Genomic DNA, 25,105 nt, shown 5'->3' with positions numbered 1-25,105 from the left:
ACAAGCTGCCTTCCAGAAGCGGCCTCATGCTTTCCTAATTCTGAGACTGTCATTAAGAAACTCATTTTTCTGGATAGAAGCCATGTTCTCCAGCGTTGAGAAAATAGGCTTCCGTGGATCATCTCCTTTGTCTTACTTCTCAATCAGTTCACACCTTGGGTGGGAGAGAGGAGATGCTATTTATTTGGCTCCTTCAAAGACCACCTTCATCTCAATTCTCTTCCCCACAGTTCTACTGGTACCATGATTTTTTTTACGTTAGTAACAGCTCAATGAAGCTACTTCACAATAAAGGGGAGAAAGTGGTTAGACTGCATCCCATGGGGCAAGTTCTCCCCATTGGAAGGTGAGTTACCTTCTTTAGACTGTGCCCCCACACACATACACCAAGAATGAACACAGGTAATAAATGCAGAAAGGAGAGAGATTACAATAGGCCTCCTACCAAGGGCCCTGTCCTAGAAGGAGACAAGGAATTAGGCAACTGGCTGGGGCTATCCAAAGGAAAAGGAAACTTGCACAGAGACAAGACAGACTGAGGCTGAGGAAGGGACCTGGGAGCAACAGTCATAATGCAGTCATATGACACGCTGTTCACTGCAGATTATCAAGGCAACTTGACTCTTCCTCATCCTTCCTGGCCATCTCTAATCCACGTCACTATTCACTGGAACCAGCATTCAAGGGTACCCAGGAAGTGTGGGAGAGAAGAAAGCCTTCACAGTCCCCTATTCCTCCATTATCAGTTATGAGTAGCCCAGAGAGTAGGCACTTGTGAGCTTCCAGTGGGCTGCCCAGAATGCCTTTCTACATGCCCATGAACCAAGGTTCGTGACAAAGAAGCATGAATTTTCTGACGCTTAATATTTATCTCGCCTATTAGAATATTTGGAGAAAGCCCCCAAGATCAGCCCAATTTAGGTCAATACCTAAAAAACGCACATGGGTACTACTGAGTCAATACCTGTGCAAATCCCTGGGTCTTACTGGGGATGTGGTAAGCAATCCCCTCCCCAAGAGTCATACTATGTCTTCCCTTCTTTCTAGACAAACACCTTTTTGATGAAAGCACATAAGGATGCTCACCCTCATAAAAGTAGAGAGAATAATGAAATAGGCACTAAGAAATTATATGGGGGAAAGATGTGCCAACTAGACAAGAAAGAGGCAATGAGAAGCAAGAAAAAAATAAGAAAGTCTATGAGAAGGATGAGCACATATGAGAAAAAGACCTGGAGTATAGAAAGCAGAAATGAAGCAGTGTGATATGAGGGCCTAGAATTTTCCTGGAGGTATAAGAAGACTACCCAGACAAGCCTGCACTAAATTGTTTTGGAGATAGAAACCAAATGGAAGGAAGTCAGAAAGATATACGCCTGCACTTTCTAGTTAGACTGGGAACACAGACGTTTAAAGAAGAATGAAACAGTTTAAAAAAGAGTGATAGAAAATCACTCAGAAACTAATTCTAAACTGGGAAGCCCTCCATTGAGTCAACTTGATAGAAACATCCAGATCGGACCAGATTTCCTTAGCAGAAAATGTTCCAAGCTGTGAATGGAGTTGAATTCTGTAACTTTTCCACTCTTTCATTCAGTAAATATTTATCATGCACCTACTGAGCTAAATTCACCGATGAGCAAAACAGAACAGTACAGAAGCGGAGGCATGCCAGCTACTCACTTTCCCAGCCTCCCCAGTGTAAAGACTCAAGCATGCAGCCCAGGCTCCCCCAACCACGGAGACGTAAGTCAGACTCTGACCCAGACAACTCATGAGGCAGGTGACAGATGTGGTCTTGAAGGATCCCTTCTATGGTTTTCTGTGTGTTTTCTTCTTCTCTCTCTCTGGTACCCCAAAGGCAATCCCTAAGTGAGGAGCAAAGATTCCCAGAGGCATGCTTGCAGAACTACTTTCTTCTCTTCCACAGCCTGAGTAAGACTGGGCTAGGGTCAGGGACAGAGAGAAGGCTGAATGGTGGAAAGAAGGGTGGAAGGGACTGCCTCTTCCTAGGGTCTTCCAGGTACATTAGCAGAACCTGCTGTCTGGAGGGCCAGGAGCAGAGAGGAAGGGGTTAGATTCCCAGCATACCTTGCAGGAGTCCTGTCTCCCCCTAAGTCTCCTGAACAGAGACTGAGGGACGTGGATGCTGGAGAGAGAACCTGGCCCCCAATCAAGGTAGAACTGGACAGCACTAGATGGAAGTCTCCATGGGGGCAGTGAGGTGGCAGGCAGCAGTGGACACACCATAGGTGTTCTATAAAGCACCAAGGACCATGTGGGTTCCATCCTGGGGCTGGTGGCCACCATGATGGTATCATAGCCCATGTCCAGGGGTAGTCACGAGGGTGGTTCTAGCAGTAGCATGTAGGGCCCAGAATCACTGGGGCCAGCAGGGCCGACTTCTGTCTGTGCCAGTCAGAAATGGCCGTAGCGTCATCCAGAACCAGTTTTATGGCATGATCTGGGTCATTATTCTTGGCCAGGTACCTCCCAAGTCTGGGTCTCTATCCATCCCAGAGATTCAGTAGCTATCTGAGATCCTCAAAGGAAAAAAAGAATTTTTTTCTTTCTGCTTAAATTATCCTTTAGTTAGTTTCTCGTGAATCAGCTAAGCTGCCTGCCTGCAGCTACCTCTCCTGGAGGTCAGGATTAGCTGACTTTACCTTCTGCAGGCAGGTCAGGGACATGGCCCCAAGGGGTCCCCATGAGAGGTGGAGAACGCTGAACTCCAAGTCCAGCCCAAAATATAATGTGATGTGATGTGACTGCCTGGGCATCCTCTCTGACATTTCTCAGTCTTCAGAAAAATCTTGTTAGAAATTACAGCTAGTGGGACATCTGGGTGGCTCAGTGGTTTGAGCATCTACCTTTGGCTCAGGGCGTGAACCCGTGGTCCTGGGATCAAGTCCTGCATTGGGCTACCCGCAGGGAGTCTGCGTCTCCCTCTGCTTGTGTCTCTGCCTCTCTCTGTGTGTCTCTCATGAGCAAATAAAATCTTAAAAAAAGGAAGAAAAGAGAAAAAAGAAAAAAAGGAAAGAAAAGAAAAGAAAAGAAAAGAAAAGAAAAGAAAAGAAAAGAAAAGGAAAAAGAAAAGAAAAGATTATAGCTAGCTTCAACTGTGGTGTGGTAGGGCCCACCACCATTCCTGGGATGGAGTCAGAGAGAGAGCAGTATCAGACTCCTGGTCGGGCCAGCAGGGCAGCAGCAACCGCCAGCTGAGGCAAAGGGTCAGCCACCTGCAGGAGGGGACCAGCAGCGCTGCCTACACAAGGATCCTGGCTAGAGCAGAGACTGGCAGCCCAGAGAAGTTAGTGGGGAAGACACAGGCCGCAGCCAGAACAGACATGGGCCGACATCAGTGGCAGGTCCGCGAGCACCCTAGGGCCGAGGACCTTGGGAAGGGGCGCTGGAGTGGGACCTGCTCGTGCCAGTGCGGCAGCCAGCATTTGGGCTGAAGATGCCAGGAGAAAAGATTCTGCAGCCTAATTATCAGCATGTGAACGGTAGACCTCTTTGGATGATGGGTTTTCACGCGGCTTCATTTTCTTCTCTGGACACTGTTTTCCAAAGTCTCTACGATGACCAGGTTCTCTGTGTCATCTTTGTAATGACGGGAAAGGAGAGGGAAGCCTGAGAGAGAGGAAGGTAAGGAGGAGAAAGAGGGAGAGGCAGCAGGGCCCCTGCTCCCCAGCACTGCATGGCTCCCTTGAGAAACAGCACAAATGCCCTTGACAATGCCATCTGTCTGTCTTTCTTTTGGGAAAGGGATGATGGCCATGGCCTTGAAGGAAAGCTCGAAGAGAGAAGGAGGAGTCGACACTCCAGGAAAGTGATGAGGTGGGCATTGTCTCAGCCTTCAGAATCCCAGGGACGTTTGCCCACAGTGGCGGTGGCAGCCATGAGGACGTGGCCTGGCGCCAACGTGGTAAATGCATCCTGCCTGCTGCCCTGCCACCTCCTCGTCCCACAGAACGTGGCAACCCGCTTCCTGAGCAAAAGTGCCAGGGAGTCCCCCAGTTGGCAAGCCTCTGCTGGCCCTCTCCGCCTTGTCTATAACTCCAGTTATCTCTACAGCTTACTCTTCAAAGACACTGAATCATTTGCTGGGGCCCCCAGTCCCGTTCCATCGTTCCATGCTTTTGTACTTGGTAAAGGCTGTTCCGTCTGCTGGACTGTTCTTCCCCTTTTTATGCTTGTCCCACTCCTGTTGGCTCCTCAAAACACAATTCCACTACTGCCTCCAGCAGGAAGCCCTCTGCCTTCTGGCTCGAGTTACCCATCCTCCCCCTGGCTGTCTCTGCTCCCTGTGCATTCCCTGGCCTATGGGCCTGCACATCCTGCATTTGCAGCATGCATGTCTCTCTGTCCTCGTATCAAATATGCAGTGTGGTGCTTTTTTTAGATTTTATTTATTCATGAGAGACAAAGAGAGAGGCAGAGACACAAGCAGAGGGAGAAGCAGGCTCCCTACAGACCTCAGGACCCTGGGACCACACCCTGGGCCAAAGGCAAACGCTCAACCGCTAAGCCACCCAGGCATCCCCGCAGTGCATTTTCCTACACTTGCTCTCTCTTTTTTAGCACCCAGAGAAAATAGGAGAGTAATTGTTTAAGGTAAGCCAACGTACGAAGGATGTAAATAAAACTGTTCATCCAGCAAGAGAAAGACTGTCAGGATTTTGTAATATAGAATCATAGGGGCATATATTATAAAGAGGCAAGGTGGTGGACATGCACACACACGCACATAGTACACATGTGTGCAATGGAACAGAATATTAACAGCACAGAACTGCCTCAACAGGAGAGTCTAGACTATTTGAACATGGCCATTTACACTAGGATAGATGTTCCATGTATGTATTCCTGAAGTTACACAGGAGCTCCCTGAAAGGTTTTTTTCCACCCCGTTTAGATTATAACATGCTAGGAGGTGACTGGTAACTCTGTGAGGTGTTTGTGGCTGTCACAACGATCAGAAGGGCACTCTTGGCATGCAGCCGGGGATGGGGCGGGGGGGGGGGGAGGTGAGAATGTACAAACATCCTATATACAAGAGCCAGTGCCACAAGTCAGACTACAATCCCGAATTTAGTGTGAGTTTTGACTATCCTATTGGGAAAAATTCATGTTTATAATTACCTGAGCTGAAAACTTAACTCCCTTTTAAATGCAAATACATACATAATTTTTCTTTGGCATAGCTTCAATATAGGCTGAAATCTATAAGAATAGGACTCCAACGTAAACTGCAAGAAGGTTGAATTTTGATTAGTTGGAACCCTGCCAGGAATTGTTCTCCATTTTGGAAAAGCACATCACTGGGGTGGGGGGAGTCCCCTGTGGCAATTTCGTCACTGGTAGGACACACTTGAACTGGCCCATATTTGGAGTTACTGTATTACATAGATGCAAGGGGCTCTCTGTTGCTGTGGGTCTTCTAGGGTTTCATGACCAAAAACCTATTACTGAAGCATATTATTTTATTCTAAATGACCTACCTTTTATCTCTCCATCATATTGTAGCTAGAAAATAGTAATGAAATTTGCAAAATTAGGTGTGTAGATCAGTTGCACTATCCATGACATTCATTTCAAGGTGGTAAATGGGCACGAATGAATACCTGCTATAAAAGAGGGTGTTGGGGATTACATGGTTGAGAACTACTGGATAAAAGTATACTGTATTTGAGGTTGCCTTGAAAAGCCTGTAGAATTATACCTACAGGTATTGCCTGATGAGATAAAAGTCCCTGGCACATAAATACCACGTGCAATGTGCAATAAACATTCTCAGCGGACAGCTCCCCTACTGGATCACCTTTCCATCAAAATAATTGCGCTTCAAAGGTTAAGTCTGCAGCATTTTTTTTTTCCACTGATATTTGCACATAACGCTACTTTTGGTTTCAAGGTCACTTTCCATATCAAAATGTACGATAATGCTCATTCATTCACTCATCAGGTATGGATTACAGGCTCTCCGGGGGCCAGGCGCTGTGCTAGAGATGGTGCTGAACAGGCAAGACAGACTAGGCCTCCCAGAGCACCCAGGCTGATGGGAACAGCGGGCACCAAACCCGTAACCCCAATTCAGGGAGATGAATGTTATTCTATGGGTGTACAAGGTACTGTTGGAGTTCAGGGCGTTTACCTCATGTAAAAGTCATGTAAAAAAAAAAGTCATGTAAAAAAAAAAGTCATGTAAAAAAAAAAAAGTCATGTAAAAAAAAAAAAAGTCATGTAAAAGTCTCTGAAAAACAGACATTTACCCTTAGAGCTGGAGGATGATGAGGATTGTCCAAAGCACCATAAATGCCCAACGCAGAAACCTGAAGATGAGACCATGGCACATGCTGCGCAGACCCAGGCCCTTTAAAGTTCCCCTGTGGAAGCAGAGATCTCTCCCCTAAGTATGGCCATCAAGGATATTATCCCAAGAAAGAACACTACCTGCAATATATTTTTTAATTTTGATATAAACTTTTCACAAAATATGGTTGGTCAGTTCATCTTTTCATTGTTTTCCTAATGAGAGAAGAATTTGAATTCAAGACATTTCTAGAAATATTATTAAAACTAAAGGCATCTGGGTGGTGGAAGGGGAGGTGGGCGGGGGTGGGGGTGACTGGGTGGTGGGCACCGAGGTGGGTACTTGACGGGATGAGCAATGGGTGTTATTCTGTATGCTGACAAATTGAACACCAATAAAAAATAAATTTATTTAAAAAAATAGAGAAAGGATAGGAAGCAATGTGCCCATTTTTCAGGCAGAGGGCAATCTTATCAACCCTCAGACTCCCCCCTATAGTGGCTCCCAGAAACAGGTGTCACATGTTTATATGGCCATCTGGACAGGTCCTCTTCTTCCTCTTCCCTGGAGAAAAGGTTGACAAAGCTCCAAAGAAAGGTAAAAGAGAAATATACCGGGTAGAAATACAGAATCAAAGGGATAAGGACAATCGAGGCTTTTTCAAAAAGCGGAGGCAAGAAACAAACAGCGACGTCAGAAAAATGATGAAAGCCAAAGAAAGTGGTAAGACCACTGCAAGAACACCATATGGCATTTATATGTCTCCATTTTATTTTAAATGTTGATATTTGCTTTCTTTTTAGCTTTGGTGCCAACTCTGTTACAGTACTCAGTATAATTCATTTTTTAAAAATCATACAGAAGCTCTCTGTACTCTATCCTTAAGAACATACATAAATTCCTGCCCTTTTTTTAACTGCATGCTATGTATCCCTACTACTAATTGTTCAAAGTAAACTGAAAAGTGGTGTTAAATTAGAGAGAAGGTCCTGTTGACCTGGTATGAGATGCCCAACACATTTGTTTGTGCCTACTCAGCGGGAAGAGTAACTAGGGTGTGGGAGTGGGGATAGGGAGACAGTCAAATACTACTAATAATAATTTAATATGAGACCTTTCAAACATTCCCCAGGGTCATGTAGAAAGATTGTTGAGCAGCCCCGGTGGCCCAGCAGTTTAGCACCGCCTTCGGCCTGGGGTGTGATCCTAGAGACCCAGGATCAAGTCCCATGTCAGGCTCCCTGCATGGAGCCTGCTTCTCCCCCTGCCTGTGTCTCTGCCTCTCTCTCAAGAATAAATAAATAAAATCTTTTTTAAAATTGTTGATATTTCTGGTAAAATTCACTTCTGCTGGGACACCTGGATGGTCAGTTGGTTAAGCATTCAACTCTTAATCTCAGCTCAGGTCTTGATCTCAGGGTTGTGAGTTCAAGCCCTACACTGGGCTCCACGGTGGGCATGGAAGCTACTTAAAAAAATAAACAAAAGAAAATAATTCACCTCTGCCAAGGAATGGAAACAACAACCAGAAGGGACATGGATCCATCTCAGTGGAACCATAGTGGCAAGCACACAGGATCTGAACATGAAAGACAGCGTGTGAGTGTAGCAAAACCCATTTTCAAGGGTCCCTTCTGATATTTGGGGGCCAGGTATCTTTTGGGAAGAAAGCCTAGGAACCTTTTGATGCTTTATAAAAATATGAACTGGCCTTTGTGTTCAAGATCTAGTGAGAACACACACAAGCTGAGAGGCAATCAGCTTGTAGCTAAAATAAATTCTTTTCCTTTCTTTGATTTCCCTTTTACTAGAATCTAGGTATGTGATGGACACATCTGCATATACATTTGCAGCCCATTAAGTGCAGCCAGGGATGCAGAGCACAACCTCCCCCCTTGCTCAGATAGAATAGCAGGGGCCTTCTTCCTTCTCTGAGCCATGGCCAAGGCATCTTTTTCTTGTAGAGCAATGACTGACAATGAGCCCTGTCCCGGACCCAAGCCCTCACGCCCATCAGATTCCCTCTGTTACTGCTGCTCCCTAAGCTCCTCCAGCCCATGCCCCTCCAAGCCCATTCTCAAGGAGGGTAGAACTAAAGGAAGTGTCATCAAGCATCCTTTCTTCATTCAAGTTTGCTGGGGTTGCTGCACAGCCTGCATGCCCTGGGTGGGTGGAAAGAATCTGGTTCATCTTCCCCTTCGTCTCCAGTCAATTCACAATCAGTAAGTATTTACTGAAGTATTTATGCCTCCCAAGTGCTTAGCACTGAGCAGGTATGGCAATGGTGCCGGAAAAGAAAGGCATAGAAGCTCTATTTCCAAGGCCCTTATGCTTTACTTGAAAAGAACAGCCCACTGTTATGCAATATAAAACAGGTGCACCATTGAAGATGTGTGTGATGTCATACATACAAGCTAGAATTCACAAGTCCCCCCTCTGGGTTCCCATTGCTAATGGCCCATTTATCCTAACAGCAAACCGCACTTACTGAGTGCTAACTCTTTATCAGGCAGGCTCTCAGGCCTCAACTAAGTACCAAAAGAGGGAGCTACTATTTTTACTTCATTTTTCAAATAAAAGAATGAGTACAAAAATAGACAGATTAGATCAATGGAACAGAAAGACTCAGAAAGAAACTCACAGTTATATGGTCAATTAATCTTCAACAAGGAGACAAGAATATCCAATGGGAAAAAGACGGTCTTGTCAACAAACGGTGTTGGGAAAACTGGACAGCTACCTGCAAAAGAATGATCCTGGACCATTTTCTTCCACCATACACAAAAAATAAATTGAAAATGGATTAAAGACCTAAATGTGAGACCTGGAACCATAAAAAATCACAGAAGAGAGCACAGGCAGTCATTTCTCTGATGTTAGCCATAACAACATTCTTCTAGACAGGTCTCCTGAGGCATGGGAAATAAAGGCAAAATTAAACTATTGGGACTTTATCAAAATAAAAAGCTTCTCAGTGAAGATAAACAATCAACAAAACTGAAAGGAAAAAAAAAACCTGAAAGGCAACCTACCGAATGGGAGTAGATATTTGCTAATGACATATCTGACAAAGGATCAGTACCTAAACTATAGAAAGAACTTATAAAATTCTGCACCAAAAAAAAAAAAGAAAGAATCCAATTTAAAAATGGGCAGAAGACATGAACAGACATTTCTCCAAAGAAGACAGTCAGATGGCCAACAGACACATGAAAAGATGTTCAGCATCATTCATTCATCATAAGGGAAATGCAAGTCAAAACCACAGATATCACCTCACACCTGTCAGAATGGCTAAAATCAACAACCCAAGAAACAAGTATTAGCAAGGATATGGAGAAATAGGAACCTTCATGCACTATTGCTTGGAGTACAAACTGGTAGAGCCACTGTGGAAAACAGTATGGAGGTTCCTCAAAAACTTAAATAATAGGACTACCCTACAATCAAGTAATCACATTACTGGGTATTTACTCCCAAAATACAAAAAACACTAATTTGAAGTGATACATGCACCCCAATGTTTATAGCAGCATTATTTACAAGAGCCAAATTATGGAAGCAGCTGAAGCGTCCATTGATAGATGAATGGATAAAGAAGATATGATGTGGGTGTACATATATACACAATACACATATATATACCATGGAATACTATTCAGCCATAAAAAAGAATAAAATCTTGCCATTTCCAACAACATGGATGAAGCCAGAAGGTACAATGCTAAGCGAAGTAAGTCAATCAGAGAAAGACAAATATCATATGATTTCACTCATAAGTAGAATTTAAGAAACAAAGCAAATAAGCAAAGGAAAAAAAAACAGAGACAGAGACAAACCAAGAATCAGACTCTTAACTATAGAGAACAAGCCATGGTTCCCAGAGGAGAGAGGGATGGGGGATGGGTAAAATAGATGATAAGGATTAAGGAGAACACTTGTGGTGATGAATACTGATGTTATATGGAAGTGTTGAATCACTGTATTGTACACCTGCAACTAATATAATACTGTATGTTAATTATACTGGATTTTAAAAACTTAATTTTAAAAATTTAAAATTAAAAAATAAAAATAAATAATTTTTAAAAAGAAAACCGGGCATAGCCCAAGGTCATATGGCTATTAAGTGGTAGATCGGGACTCATGCACTGAGGCATGTGGCTTCAGAGGCAGCCCACCATGGACATCGGTCTTTATCTATGTCTGTTTCTTCCTGGGGAAGGAGTGTCTCCCACCGCTCATTGCCACATATCCCAGTGTTGGGAACACATTAGGCGTCATTTGATAATGGCTTATTAAAGTGACCTGGGAAGAGAGGCATGAAGGAAAAGTCGTGATGGGAGGCTGGAGAACGAAACATTACGAGGCAGATAAAACAGTGTCAGAGCAGCAGCAAGGCCAGGTGGAAACCCGATGTCACCAACATGTAGAGGCCCCAGTTGGCCTGGCGTTGAGCCGCCCTCCCTGCCAGCAGCCCTGCTGCAGGGCCAGAGCTGAGGAAGCAGGATGGGGACAAGCATAGGAACACAGATGGAGGTGAGAGCAGGGGGCAAAGGGAGGGCAGGTGCAAGAGGGAGATGAGGCCCAAGGCACAGCCTCTCCGTTTTGTCTTCAGTGTGACACAATGGCAGCTGTTGGGGCAGCCAGGACATGAGGCTGGCAATTTACCAAATACCGTCTCTGCTGTCTACAAAAGTTGAAAGAAAAAAAAAGATGAAAGCAGAAAACAACAAGTGCTGGCGAGGATGTGGAGAAATCGGAACCCGTGTGCACTGCCAGTGAAAATGTAGAACTGTGCAGCACTGTGGAAAACAGTCTGGCAGGTCCTCAAACTATTAAACATAGAATCACCATCTGACTCAGCAATTCCACTTCTGAGTACATACTCAAAGAAACTGAAAACAAGGACTTAGACAGATACTTGTACTTCTGCACTCAAAGCTGCGTTATTCCCAACAGCCAAAAGGTAAAGCAACCCAGTGTCTGTCGACAGAAGAATAGATAAACAAAAGTGTAGTATATACACACGGCACGATATCACTCACCCTTAAAAAGGAAGGAAATTGTGACACACGCGTGAATCCTTAAAGACACTCTGCTAATAAAACAAACCAGTCACAAAAGGGCAAGTACTGCATGATTCCACTTATATGAGGTCTCCAGAGTAGTCAAATTCCCAAAGACGGAAAGTAGAAAAATGGTTGCCAGGGGGCTGAGGAGGGGAGAATGAGGAGGTAGTGTTGGTCATAGGAGGTTTCAGTTTAGAGAGGATGAAAAAGTTCTGGAGGTGGATAGTGGTGATGTTTGCACAACAAAGCGAATGTAATTAATGCCACTGAACCCTGCATTTTTAAATGGTAAATTCCCCACAGTAGAAAAAAAACTGGCATAAGGAAAAACGTTGAAGCAAGGCTCTAAAGTATTCCACTAACTCCTGGGGTTACCTTAAATGAGAACAAAACCTCTTTGAAACAGTGACTATGGCCAGGACAAAAATGTTAATTCTATGGAATAAAGAGAACCCAGAATGACATGGAAATAGCGCTGATCTGAAAAGCCAGTGTTGCTCAATTCCTTTGTTCTCCACTTTTTTGAGTGTAAGAATCCTTTTTATTTTTTTTTTAAGAATCCTTTTTAAACGTCAAAAAGAAATTCCTCAATACCCACACAATACAACGTCTCATACCCACTGATTGAATTCTTAATGATGATTCCTCTACATACATTTGAAAAAGGGTAGTGTGTATATGTGTGTGTGTGAAAAAGGCGTGTTATTTATTCTGTCTACCAGCAATGTTGGAAACACAAAAACAAATTCTCTGATCCTTTAAAATAGCACCTCAGGCCCCTGGGAACCCACCACCCACAGGGTGAGAACCCCAGCTCTATGCTCACAAGAGATTAAAGCTCAGCAGCAAACTCCCAAGACAGGGTGAAAAAAACGTGAAGTCAGAAATGCTATGCTGCACAAATGTAGCTCTTTACAGAAAACAAAAAGCAAAGCATTTTCTCCCAGAAAGACAAAGTGTATTTCCTCTAACACGAATGCACATTTCCTAGGCTAGATTTCATCTGGGCAGCCCTGCCTTAACACAGAGCTATCAGCGCCTGCTCAGCAGTGTGACTACACTATGCCCATCGTGCAGTCACTTCCCAAGGGATCCGAACAGTGGCATGCCTCTCAAGGAGGATGTATTCTAAACAATTTCCCTTTCTTAGGAAAGCAAAGAGAAATTTATCCATGACGTCTGACATGTAGTCACTTAGAAATCACGTTCAGTGCTGCCCTGGTATAAACATGCTGATCATATATCCAGCTCCGTGATGGGCAAAGTCAGCTCAACAAGGGCGTCTCTCAATTTTAATTTGTCGTAAGCTACACCGGAGTGGATTATTGCTTGCTTGACTCACAGAGGTAGCGTGATACTAAATGTGTTAAAAAAAAAAAAAAAAAAGTTTTTTTTACATTGGAATATGTAACCAGAAAAAAAGAGAAGAGTTCTATAAAAAGGCAAAGGGTTATTCTATTAAATCAGTGCCTTCTAGCATGACCAAACTAGCCTGTGATGATGGGTGATGAAGGGTGAACATGGGAAATCATCATCCACCTGTTGAGGTGGTTTTATGATACTAATAAAAACATGAGTCCTAATAAAATTCTTGCATTAAATTCATTAACTACAGGTTTTAGAAACAGGTTACCACGTGGTAGATCTAAAGCATCACTGGACTTGTGGCAGCCCCAACGTGCAAAGATATAAAATGTCTTAATAAAACCCCTGAGATTGTAGAAGGTGATCGTGTGTTCAATGGACAAGTCCTAGCAGATAATGACGGTCCTTAAAAGTTTTCTACAGACCTTCCTCTACTGGATGACTGTTTAGAAAGAGCTGCTTGCACAACATCTCCTGAGTTTAGAATGGAATTAAATCCTCAATGGGAATTAAGGTCTTGGTGTTGGTTCTCTCAAACTCCATATCCTCAAAACCACTGCTGCAGAGTGTTGGGACAAACCAATGAATCCAGGAGAAGGAGAATGCTTTTGAAGGCAAGACCAACTGGCTCAGAGCACCAAGGGGCTTGGCTTCAAGCTGTGTGTTCCTCTTGCTGCCAGTGTCAAGGGAGCTGTAGAAGTGGAGCGATGAAGTGGAAGAACAGAGAGTGTAGAATATTCTCTGCCTGGCAACTTCTCTCTAGCAGTGGGCCCCAAACACGGCCACCATTGGGACAGCATAAGCCCCTCATTTATGAGCTCACCTTCGCATGAGTCACATAGCAGACATGAGCAAGGGGGCATTTAAGTCCTAGACAAATCTCCAAGGGAAAGGAACACCAAGAGAGAGATGTTTGCTAATAACAAACCCGTGTTAGGGAGACGGCCCAGGTGCAGAGAGAAGAATCAGAGGCTACTGTCCAATTCAAAGTATCGACAGATCATATGAATTTGGAAAACTAAAAACCCTTGAAAAGCAGAGGAAGACAGGGCCACTATTAACCCTTCTTTGACTAGCTATCTCTACCTGTCCCCAGGTCTTACTAAATCTCTCATGGAGACTCTCCAGAACCATCAGATGCGATTCCTACCTCACGAGAGAAAGAAGGAAGAAAGGATAGCGGAAAGACTAAGTCTATGCATGCACACTGGGTCAGGGCCACCAGCTTTGGAATCCTTGCTCTGTCACTTACGGGCTGGCTGGGTGACCTTGGGCAGGTCACAGAGCAGTCTGAGCACTTCCAATCTCCTAAAATTAAGAAGACGGTAATGGTCTCTCTGGGAAGGCTGTCGTGCAGCTTACTCTGGGTAAAGCCCACAAGCTAGGGTCTGGCCTACAGTAAACTCTCAAAGCAGATTAGCTACTCAGTTCTAGACTTCGATACTGGGGTCCCATAATAATCCACCTGACTTCAACCGGATCCTACTGGACAAATGACAAATCCAAGGCTCCTTGCAGAGGTCCCTAAGAATAAAGTTTGTGCGAGACTGGTCTCCTCTAAGTAACAGTCAAATTCCCAGAAGTTACCTGTGATCAAAGAGAGAGAGAGAGAGAGAGGCTTTGCTAAAGCTGTCTTAAAAATGTTTAAATGTTAAACACTCTGTGGGCAGTATTTTAAGTAGTTATATTTTAGGCAGAGTTTGAGAGCTTTAATGCTTATAGAAAAGAGTGAAAATGCATTCTAAAAGCCGTTAAAGCCTATAGTGATCTCATATGGCAATAGGAAACACCAAACAGACACCAAAGATGAGCCAAAAAAGAGGAAGAATCATACATTCGATTAGTTCCTACAGGGTTAGCTAATGTGCTGAGATGGTTTGCCTGATAAAAAATACCAGCCAGCTAAAAAATACCTATCTTTATGTATATCACCAGGGTCAAGTCCCCAGGCATTTTCCCTCATTGGTAAGAAACAATCTTACTCCCAGAGCATGAAATCTCTAAAGCCCTCTTTAAGGACCCATGTGAGAGAAGAGATCTCCGGAAAGGAATGGCACCAGCCCTGAAGAACCAGGTAAGATCGTTGGTAGGGTCCCTAGAACTCAAATGGAAGATACAGCCGGAGCAGGGCACGCACCTTGGGATCTGTGAGGCAGACCTGTGGCTCTTAACTGGGGCGATTTTGCCCTTGAGGGGACACCTACTAACGTCTGGAGATGTTGTTGGCTGTCATAACTGGGGGCACTAGTGATACTGAGATCTAGCAAGCAGAGGTCAGAGATGTTGCTAAATATCCCACAACGCACAGGGCAGGACGCATGACAATAATCCAGCCCAACATGTCAACAGTGCCAAGGCTGAGCAACCCTACATTACAGGAAGAGAGGAAAAAAGGGGCCCATTTATGGACAGACCGTGTCATGGCCTGTCATTAGGAGATGTGCAGTCTGGTTTGCGAATGTCATTTGTGGAGTTTGTCCCAAGTTCACATCAGGGCCTATCATTAAAGCCAGACAACATCCTTAAACTCATTTAGAAGAGGCCTGCTTGATAAAGCTTTAAAAATATTTACCTTCTTTGAAATTGTTCTAACAATGATTCCCTCCCACCCTCTTCTAGTCCCCGGTGGAAAGTCAGAAAGCAATTGTTCACGTTAAAACCAGGATCTTGGATCCCTGGGTGGCGCAGCGGTTTGGCGCCTGTCTTTGGCCCAGGGCGCGATCCTGGAGACCCGGGATCGAATCCCACATCGGGCTCCCGGTGCATGGAGCCTGCTTCTCCCTCTGCCTGTGTCTCTGCCTCTCTCTCTCTCTCTCTCTCTCTCTGTGGCTATCATAAATAAAAAATAAATAAATAAATAAATAAATAAATAAATAAATAAATAAATAAAACCAGGATCTTCTCTCTGATGAAAATAAACCCCCATTATCCACATAACATGAATTCTACTGAGTTATTTCTCAGGAATTTTTAATCCAGAATGCAGTGTGGGCGTGATACAGTGGCAAACAGACACATACACATACGTGTGTGTACACACACACACACTCTCAGCCTACCACCTCGCCCTCCCCACTGCCTCCTAGGCTGCTGTGCATAACTAATACTCGATGCATATTTCCACTACTAATAGAATTAGAAATTGCAGAAACACCCAGATTCCAAAACAAGAGCTTTTATCTTCTTAAAATAATAATTCTTTCAAGTTAACCCCCATTGCTACCAGCTCAAAGACCACTTGTGAGTAACAGAAGGCTCCTGCCATGTGTGCCCTTCAAAGTCTTTCCCTGACTCATGCCAGGCACATGGCAGAGGCCCCCAGCAGTCCTTGGCTTCCACCAGAAGCTCCTGCCTGCAATCCAAAATGATTGATTAGCCCACTAATTGAACATCATTAGCAGACTGAGACTGTCATCACCCTGTCTTAAGCAGCTCACACACTCTAAAGTCCCCAAGCAATCACGGTACTGATAAGCCTAGGGTAATGTGTTATTATTTGTCAACTACATCGAGGCTCCTTTGGCTCCAAAGGCAAATAAGCATTTCTGCTGTATCCTTGGGGGAAGAGGCCAAAGAAGAAAAAGAGTGTCTCTTGGTTTTACAGATAATATCAAAAAGCTTGCTGTTCAGCCAGATAAAAAGAGGCAGCTGCTTCCCACCAGAGGCCCAAGTCCAGCTCAGAGCAAGAAAATGGGATCCAGTCCAAAATCGAACCATTTTCCTACAGTATCCTATCAGGCGACAGTCGGCCTGGCCTAGCAAAGAGCCAGCCCACAGCAGGGGACAGAGAAGCTTCCCGCTTCCAAGATCTGCTTCAGAACCCAAGGTCAGTATTATTTAATCCCAAATAATTATCCTTCCTTACTAAATGCCCAGATTTCCCTCTGGAAACCCAGGAAGAATTATTTTTACTTTATGTGATTTAAATACTTACAAATCATCTCCATGAATTAGCACAACATGTTCAAAAATCTTAAGCTCTACGTTGGTTTCATGGTCTGGATTAATATATTTGACAGTAAATAGTTTTGGCCCACCTGGAAGAGGTTAAGGCAGGATTATTGGTTCAAGTCCAGGCTACACTCCCAACTCACTATGTGGCTCTAGGCACGTCACTTAACAAATCATGGGCTCCATTCCTCAGATGTAAAATGAGTCTCACAAAGTAGTGATCCCCAAAGAGTGACCCACAGGCCAACTGCATCCAAATTTGTGAGGCCCACAGATAATCCCAGACATTACTAGTAGTCATGCATTTTCCCATCCTGGAAATCACTCCCTGGAGATCAAACAAACCCCTTTGCGGTTGGGTGGGGCTGAGTGACCAGTTGGAGCCAATGGGCCAAAAGGCCAAAGCTCCTAAGGGCCAGGGTGCAATGCCCAGATCGCTTCCTCAGCCTGGACAGTTGCCAGGTTTACAGTAGCCATGGCAAGGATGAAAAAAATCTAGGGTTTTTTGATACCTCCGTAGAAACTAGTCTTCCCTGACCAATTTGATGATCCCAAAGACAACCTGATTTATGACAAGGAGGGAAGATAGCTTCTCTATGAGCAGTCTGTGTGGCTAGTGGTTGATGGACATCTGAGCCAGATGCTGTCATCACTTACCCAACTTCTCCTTGCTACAAGAATTCTCATTTTGTTCATCACAGCAAGGCAGTCAGCGCCAAGAGATGAAGCATGATTCCTCGATGCCAAGGGCTCTGAAACTTTAGGTGGTATCAGAATCACCTAGAAAGCTTAATGGACACAGACTGCTGGGCCCCAACTCTGCTAAGAGTTTTCATGCCTAACAAGTTCCCAGAGGATGCTGCTGCTGGTGGTCCAGGGAATCAGACTTTGAGAACCACTGGTCTCAATCAACGGATCCCACTCTCCTTTTGTCAGATACTCACTTTCTTAACTCCCCTTGCAAGTGGGAATGGTCATATGACCCAGTTCTGGTCAGTGAGACAGAGGGAAGTCTGCAGGGTAACTTCTGGGAAAGATTTTTCTCCCATAAAAAACCTTAAATGTGGTCCCATGAAAACATATTTGGTCCTGAGGCAGCCATCTTGCAAACCATGAGGTAAGCAGCCTGAGGATGAAAAGCCAACATGCCAAGGACAGCCGTGCAGAAAAAGAGAACAAAACATGGGTACATGTGTGTGAAATTGTGATTTATAGCAGGAAGCAAATATTGGATCTTCCTCCCATTCCTGTCACGGTCCTAAAACCCTTGGAATTTCCTATGATGAGAGTGGCAAAGGCATTTTTTGTTATGTCAGTGACATGAGTTTTGGATTGCCTAAGTAGGGATGGGGCTGATTGCCAGGGGAACCAACCAGATATAGAGGTTTGGAACATTGATGATTGGCCATCATCAATGGCCAATGACTGAATCAATCATGCCTATGTAATGAAACCTCCATAAAAACCCCAAAATGAGGGATTCAAGGCACTTCCAGGTTGGAGAACCAGAAAGCTTCTGTGTGCTACTGGGCCAGGCCCCAACTTCCACAAGGACAGAAGCTCCTTTCTTCAGGACCTCCCCATGCATGCCCTCATCTGGCTGTTGATTTATATCCTTCATAATCCTTTGCAATAAACTTGTAATCTAGTGAGATAACTGGTTTCCTGGATTCTGTGAGCCATTCTAGCAGATGTATTGAACATAAGGAGGAGGTCCTGGGAACCTCTGATCTACAGCCATGTGGTCGGAACCACAGGGAACAACCTGGACTTGTGACTGGCATCTGAAGTTAAGGGCCATGTTGGGACTGAGCCCATAACCTATGGGATCTCATGCTATCTCCAGGTAGAAAAGAGTCAGAATCAAGTTGAACTGTAAGACATCCAGCTGGTGTTAAAGAATTGCTGGGTGGTATGGGGGAAAACAATCTACACATAAGAATTGGTACCACAATCTTGAACTTCTTACTAGGGAACTGATGCACCAAACCTGAAACAACCTTCCTCCAGGCTTCTTATTATGCCAGTTAAGTGTTGAACTTTTAACACAGTGTTTATCAGTGTTGGGGCAATGTCCCTTTTCCTGGCGTCATGTTCTGTGTGGAAGGACATGTAACACTCTGGCTACTCAATCAGACAAGTAAGTGACTTACAGGTAGACTTAGTAGAAGGGACTGAGCTCCTTCATCTCATCTGAAACCATCTGCTACACAGAGGTATACTTTGCTTTTCTCTCTCTGATTAGTAAGGTTAGTGGGGTTGACCCTGTTCTCACTGGGGGGGCCTGTGCTGCCAACGACTGGAAGAGACAGAATTTCTAAAATGGCCCATGAAAATATCCCACCCTAATCCCCAGGGCCTCTTGTGTGATGAGCTAGCTATCACTCCCATGACTAAATCATATGGCACAGCTGACCTCAAGATAGGGAAATCATCCATGTGAGACTGACCAAATCACATGAGCCCTTAAAAGCAGGGCACTTTCTCAGGCTGGTGGTAGAGGGACAAAGGAAAGTCAGAGAGTTACAAAACACAAGAATTCCATGTTGGCTTTCAATATGGAAGGGCCATGTGCCAAGGAATTCAGGCAACTCCTAAGAAGCTGGGAAAGGCCTCCACCTGACAACCAGCAAGGAAACAGGAATCTCAGTCCTACAACCATTGCCAAAGCCTGAATGAGTTTGGAAGCAGATTCTTCTGCAGATCCAGAGCCCAGCTCAAGCCAATACCTATATTTCAGTCCCATGCTCTGCCGAGCACAGCACCCAGCCAAGCCCGCTCAGACTTCTGACCTACAGAACTATGATATGACAAATGGGTGTTGTTTTAAGCTTCTGCACTTGTGATAATGTATTACACATCAGTAGAAAATTACTCCGGCAGAGAAGTCGTTCTGATTCAGGGTGAAGTGGTTAATATGTCTTTTTCAGCATCAAAACCAAAGCTACAAGGCATCTGGGTGGCTCAGGTCATGATCTCAGGGTCCAGGGATCCAGCCGAACTCAGGCTCCCTGCTCAGCAGGGAGTTTGCTTCTCCCTCTCCCTCTGCACCACCACTTGTGCACTTGCTCACTTGCTCACTCTCTCTCCAATGAATAAATTAAAAACCTTTAAAAACACACACACATATCTCCATCCTCTGCTCAGCATATCAGCAGTAAAGCTAACATTTTAATCTTCATCAGATTCTTATGTCTATTTCTCAATTAGTTCTGATTTCGGAAGGGAAAAATGGAAAAAATGGGGGGGGGAAGGTTTTATTTATTCATCCAATATAAACCCCAATAAGCAGATACTATATTACTCTACAGCCAAAAGCATTCCTAAATAATACATTAACCTCCAGCAACTCTTTAAAATGAGTCTCCGCCCTGGCATGTGGTAGAAGGACCCAAATCATGTCATCTCAGAATACGGGCACCCAGAAGGCTTATTTCATATTTTATCTTTACTCCACTAAAAATTCCCTCTCCCCTACAGTGGAAAGAAAACATAGCAGATGAAGAAAAAGACTTAATCTTTGAATGGGGAGGTGGAATGTATCTTCCCTCCGGGAACTAGAAATCCACAACCCCCACTTTGTCGATTTATGAAATTTTCAATTTTTCAAATAATCACCTAAGAGGAGCTGGCCTTTGAGATGTAGTTTAAATGAATGGCAAAGAGCTTTGAGATTTTCCACCAAAGCTACAGGCAGCCAGCGAAGTGCAGAAGGGGTTGTTTGTGTATTCAGGGAGAGTGCTCATACTCCTCCTGGAACTCCATCACCCCTTCCAACACCACCTCCAATGTTCTGCAAATGCATACATCGTGTGCTGCCAATTCGATAATATACTGCTGTTTCCTTCCTAAAAGACTCCCAGTCTTTGATGGCGCTGCAAGGAACTGAGTGCGCCATCAGCATAAAAATGAAATGCAAGGTTTTTAAGGCTCTGTCCCAGAGTCCTTTGAACCATCCATCTGAGAGGCAGCTTTAAGGTAAGGAGACTAGTACTCCCCACTGACAGTTCGAAATTCATTAGGGGAAACTAAGTCCCCCAGTTCAGGAGCAGATGTGGTCACAATGATAGCAATCTCTTCCTTCATTTAGAATACAGTAATGAATTTTTTTCCCCTAAGGGGGAATTTCAAAAGCTTTTAGTGCAATCCTTTCTTTCTACAAATAAGGAAACTGAGATCTAGAGAAGCTACATAAAAATAAAAATGCCAGATCAGCCATTTCCCCATTTGAATCCTGTTCTTCTGCGTGTTCAACCCACCAGACTCACTTCTCTCTAACTTGGAGGGGGCCAGGAGGCAGTGGCTAAAAGGGTACCTCTGAGAAGTTCCAAATGGCTCTTGGAGACAGGTTGCCATGTCCAGTTTCAGGAGACCTGAACATCTGAGAAGCAGAGAAGCTGAGCTCTGACGGTTTCCATGGTGACCACTGAGCCCAAGTTCATGCTCTAAAGAGCCAGCTGGCCAAGCCAGCACCTGGGAGCAAAGGTTGTGGGACATTCCAGGAAAATCCATGCACCGCTGAGCTCCTCAGATGAAACCTGGATGGGTGGCTCAGCTATTAATAAGGGCTTCTTTTGGAAGACAGATACACAGCAGATCTGCACTCTTCATATCTGGCCCTGTGCCAAGCTCTCTTCCATACATTATTTCATTTAATCATCACCAAAACGTTCTAAAGTGGATTTGAATTCTATCCTCCTCTTTCACCGATGAGTAAACTGAGGCCGGCTTCACCCAGGATCACTAAGCTCCTAAAAGGTGGCTCTAAGTCAGTTCTCCTGCCCTGTTCTTCCACTCTAACAAACCTGAAACCGCTCACTTGGCAGCTCCCTTGCCTTCTTCTAAAGAGAAGTCGTGATTTCTTGTCTCAGAGAGAAAAAGCAAGTGCAGCTTTAGAACTCACCACTGATCTCTCTGTGGCCATATTCCTAGATTCTAAAAGGGTCTCAAGTTGTCGTTTTTAAATATTAAGTCATCCTCAGAAACAACTCCCTAAAGAAGGTTTGAAAGAATCGAGAAGTAGGTCAATAATGAAAAAGAGAACAGAACCAATGTGACATATGAGTCAAACAAGTTTTCTGTGAAATCATATGAATACGTGTTCCTTAAAGGGCATTGGGAACCCCAAGCCAATCACTTCTGCTCCACAAGCCTGTCATTGAGGCCAGGAATGCCATCTTTAGTAAATAAAGGTAAGTATTCTCAGGAAGAAAAACCCACCAAGATATTGGTAATCATCATCAACATCTCAGTATAAATTAGTACATCAGTGTACTATTCCTGAGAGAGCACTCAGAAGTGAGAGGACAGAGGGTGGGGCCATAAAGAGACAGATACAAGGTATGACTCAGTATCTGGACAAGGCAGGCTTCTGGAAGAGGTCTCAGAAGCTAGGATCAGCCTAAGATACTGGAGTTGGAAATAAAAAGGAATGAAGAATTTCCGATAACAAAACAAATGGATTTACTTCTCTACTTTATCGCAAATACACTTAGAAACCCAACTTCCATCTTGGAGCTGGAACTGAGTATGCCTCCCATCTTCAGAAAAATCTAGTTTTGGCAAATGTGTAGCTAACCCTCTTGTGTTGTGATTCCAGAAATACCACTGTAAAGAGGTAAATTGCTAAAGAGAAGGGAGTTTAGGCACAGTACCTGTGACTACCACTGGCCAAAATAAAAAAATACAATTATAACATTAAACCCTTCCACTAAAAGTAACAATGATATGATAATACCCTGATCATTCCTTCTGGATCCCATCAGGCTAAAAAGCCAGTTAGATCACAGAGGTGAGGGTTTAAGTAGATGCAGTACTCACTCGAAAGACCTTCTCCACTCTTGCAATGCTCTTCCCAAAGATGGTTCCAAGTTGGTCTCCAATTCCAGCCAATAAGAAACCAAAGAGTGGAATTCCAAAGATGGCATATAAAATACAAAATATTTTGCCTCCTTCAGTGCTTGGAGCAATATTCCCATACCCTGGTGAGAAACAGTAAAAAGAGAGAGGGAGAGTGGTAAGGTGGGAGAGAAATCAGAGAGCTGAACCAGAGAATCTGCAGATTTCTTGAAGGGTTTCTGTACTCGCCTACTGCATGAGCTTCAGGGAGTAGAGCATCATTAAAGGGCCTCTAACATTCAGAACACTGTTCCATTGCTTCTTTCCATTCTCTCCCTGAAAAGTTTTTTTTTTTTTAAGATTTTATTTATTTATTCATGAGAAACAGAGAGAGAGAGAGAGAGAGAGAGAGGCAGAGACACAGGCGGAGGGAGAAGCAGGCTCCATGCAGGGAGCCTGACATGGGACTTGATCCCGGGACTCCAGGATCATGCCCTGGACTGAAGACGGCACTAAACCGCTGAGCCACCCGGGCTGACCCCTGAAAACAGTTTTAAGGAGATCCAGGCTTCCTGGATCTTAACGTGTATAATTAGATTATATTTTAGGAAATTTGTTATCACCCAGAATTGCATTGCTGTTGAAAACCTGTATCATTCATTTCAGAAACACCAAATATCTCGGACAGGTGTGGTTCAGGGAGACCTGAACACCCAAGGAAGGTTCACCGTTGCCATTTTTTTAATTGGAAAAGAGCTTGTCCTTTACAGTCTCATCCCATGAGCATCCCTTCCACTTGACAGACTTACTGTCTTCAACATTTGGCTCCATAGGGTGATGGGTGATCAACATTAGGTAGGATCTATGGTCTAGCACAAATTCAGAAAGGACTCATGGCTCATACTGCCCTACCCTGAGAAGCCTGAAAACAGTAGAAAGGGAAGGAAGACTGTGCCTCTTCCTGCACTGACAGTGATGTTTAGCTCTACTTGGCTCTCTTTCTCTCTACTGGGAACTTTGCATTACCTCTGGGTCCTGCCTCTCCTCCCACCTGCTTCTTTCATCAAGGTCTATCAGGTCCTAAACACATGTTTATTGGAGGAATGGACATTTGAATATAAAAGAATCTTTTTATACCCATGTCTATCATATGTATTTCAAATAGTGCTTGAAAACACCAACACCTGCATTCTTAAGAATTCTGCGATTATGGAAGCAACTTATGTATAGTGAGCACCGGGCTTCCTCTATATGGATGGGGCTAAGAAAAGTAGTGCTGGGAGGAAAAGGCCATGGTATTAGTACAATTTAGAGAAAGATGAGAATCTAAATTTCTTGATATTTAGTTTCCCGCCAATGAATATTGCAATGTTATGCTACCCAGCATCTGGATAGTCACCTATTATCTCATATTAGGTAACTCGTGGAGTCAGGGAGTCTGTTTCTAAATCCATGCAGTGGGTGAGTTACTGGGTTGGTGGCTGTGGGCATGTTAGTGACGCAGCACAGCCAGGGACAATGTTAGCGCTGCCCCATTCTGCACCCTCCATGAACCTAGAGAACTCACGGCTGCTGTCTGCCTTTGGGTGATGAGTCACCTGGCTATTTTCCTTTTCAATTTTCTTGTCAGACTCATTGAAACCTTTTATCATGAATTATCTAAATTATAGTTTCCATTTCTCAAATGAGTGTTCAGGCAAGCCTTCCTCATCTTGCGTTCCTTTTACTCATCACCATTTCCACTTTAATACTGAAAAAAAAAAAAAAAAAGGCTCCTGGAACTATTTTCCAGGTGCTTTCAGAGACTTGGCAAAACCATTTTTCTAAGTGTTCCCCTCTAGAATAATCCAATTTACACTGAAAAGGGGATAAATGTGCCTACACAGCTTCGCTTCACACAGATCGATGGGAACCTGCAGAAACATTTATGACTCTTGCTCGACTGTCTCAGAGTTGCCCAATCACTGTCAGAGAATGTGGGTTTTCTTTAGTCTCAGTATCTCAGAAAGAAGCATATTGTAGACAACAGCACAGGCAAACAAATTGAGGCTTTGAGCCTGCTGAATAGGCATCTTATTAGCCCAGACAAGAGGTGCATACTCTTCCCCCAGCTTTTGGTGAGGATATGCCCCACTGCCTGACTAAGGACTGTGTTCAGGGAACTTTCTGGTATCATCCAAAGAGCATGACAAGGAAGTGAGAAGGCAGAGGCTCCTAATCCAATTCCACCTCATTCTGCCTGGTTGTCCCCAGGCTCACTTAGCCTCTGCAAATCCCAGTGTGAGAGGGGTTCAAGAATAATGTGGAAAAATAAGTGAACTGTAAAGTACCATAGCAATGCAAAGTGGTACTATTACTAGCAGTATTATTATTACCATTGGCTCCTTATTTATTCAGTGTTTCACAGAGTAGAACACTAAACTACAGTTAAAGCAAAGTTCTTGGGTAAGGACCCCAGTGAAGTAATATCCACTGATATTCAAAGAAGCCCTTAAATATATTTAAGGCCATCACTTCTTACTGGACATATGGTAATTCCCATTCTTGAGAAACATTGTGTTTG

At 44.0% G+C, this 25,105-nt stretch overlaps 1 protein-coding gene across 6 annotated transcripts in view; it reads right to left on the bottom strand.

Moving 5' to 3' along the window:
- Window positions 1-25,105, bottom strand: part of KCNK10 (potassium two pore domain channel subfamily K member 10) — a 134,313-nt gene that overhangs the window by 19,928 nt on the left and 89,280 nt on the right. For all 6 annotated transcript variants that reach the window (XM_041757624.1, XM_041757623.1, XM_041757628.1 and 3 more), the window contains exon 4: window positions 22,525-22,685. In XM_041757624.1, coding sequence (XP_041613558.1) covers window positions 22,525-22,685 — 161 coding nt within the window. The remainder of the gene's footprint in view (window positions 1-22,524; window positions 22,686-25,105) is intronic.

The sequence above is a fragment of the Vulpes lagopus genome, chromosome 6 (genome assembly GCF_018345385.1).
Source record: "Vulpes lagopus strain Blue_001 chromosome 6, ASM1834538v1, whole genome shotgun sequence".
NCBI lineage: Eukaryota > Metazoa > Chordata > Mammalia > Carnivora > Canidae > Vulpes > Vulpes lagopus.
This window is presented reverse-complemented; position numbering and strand designations above follow the sequence as displayed.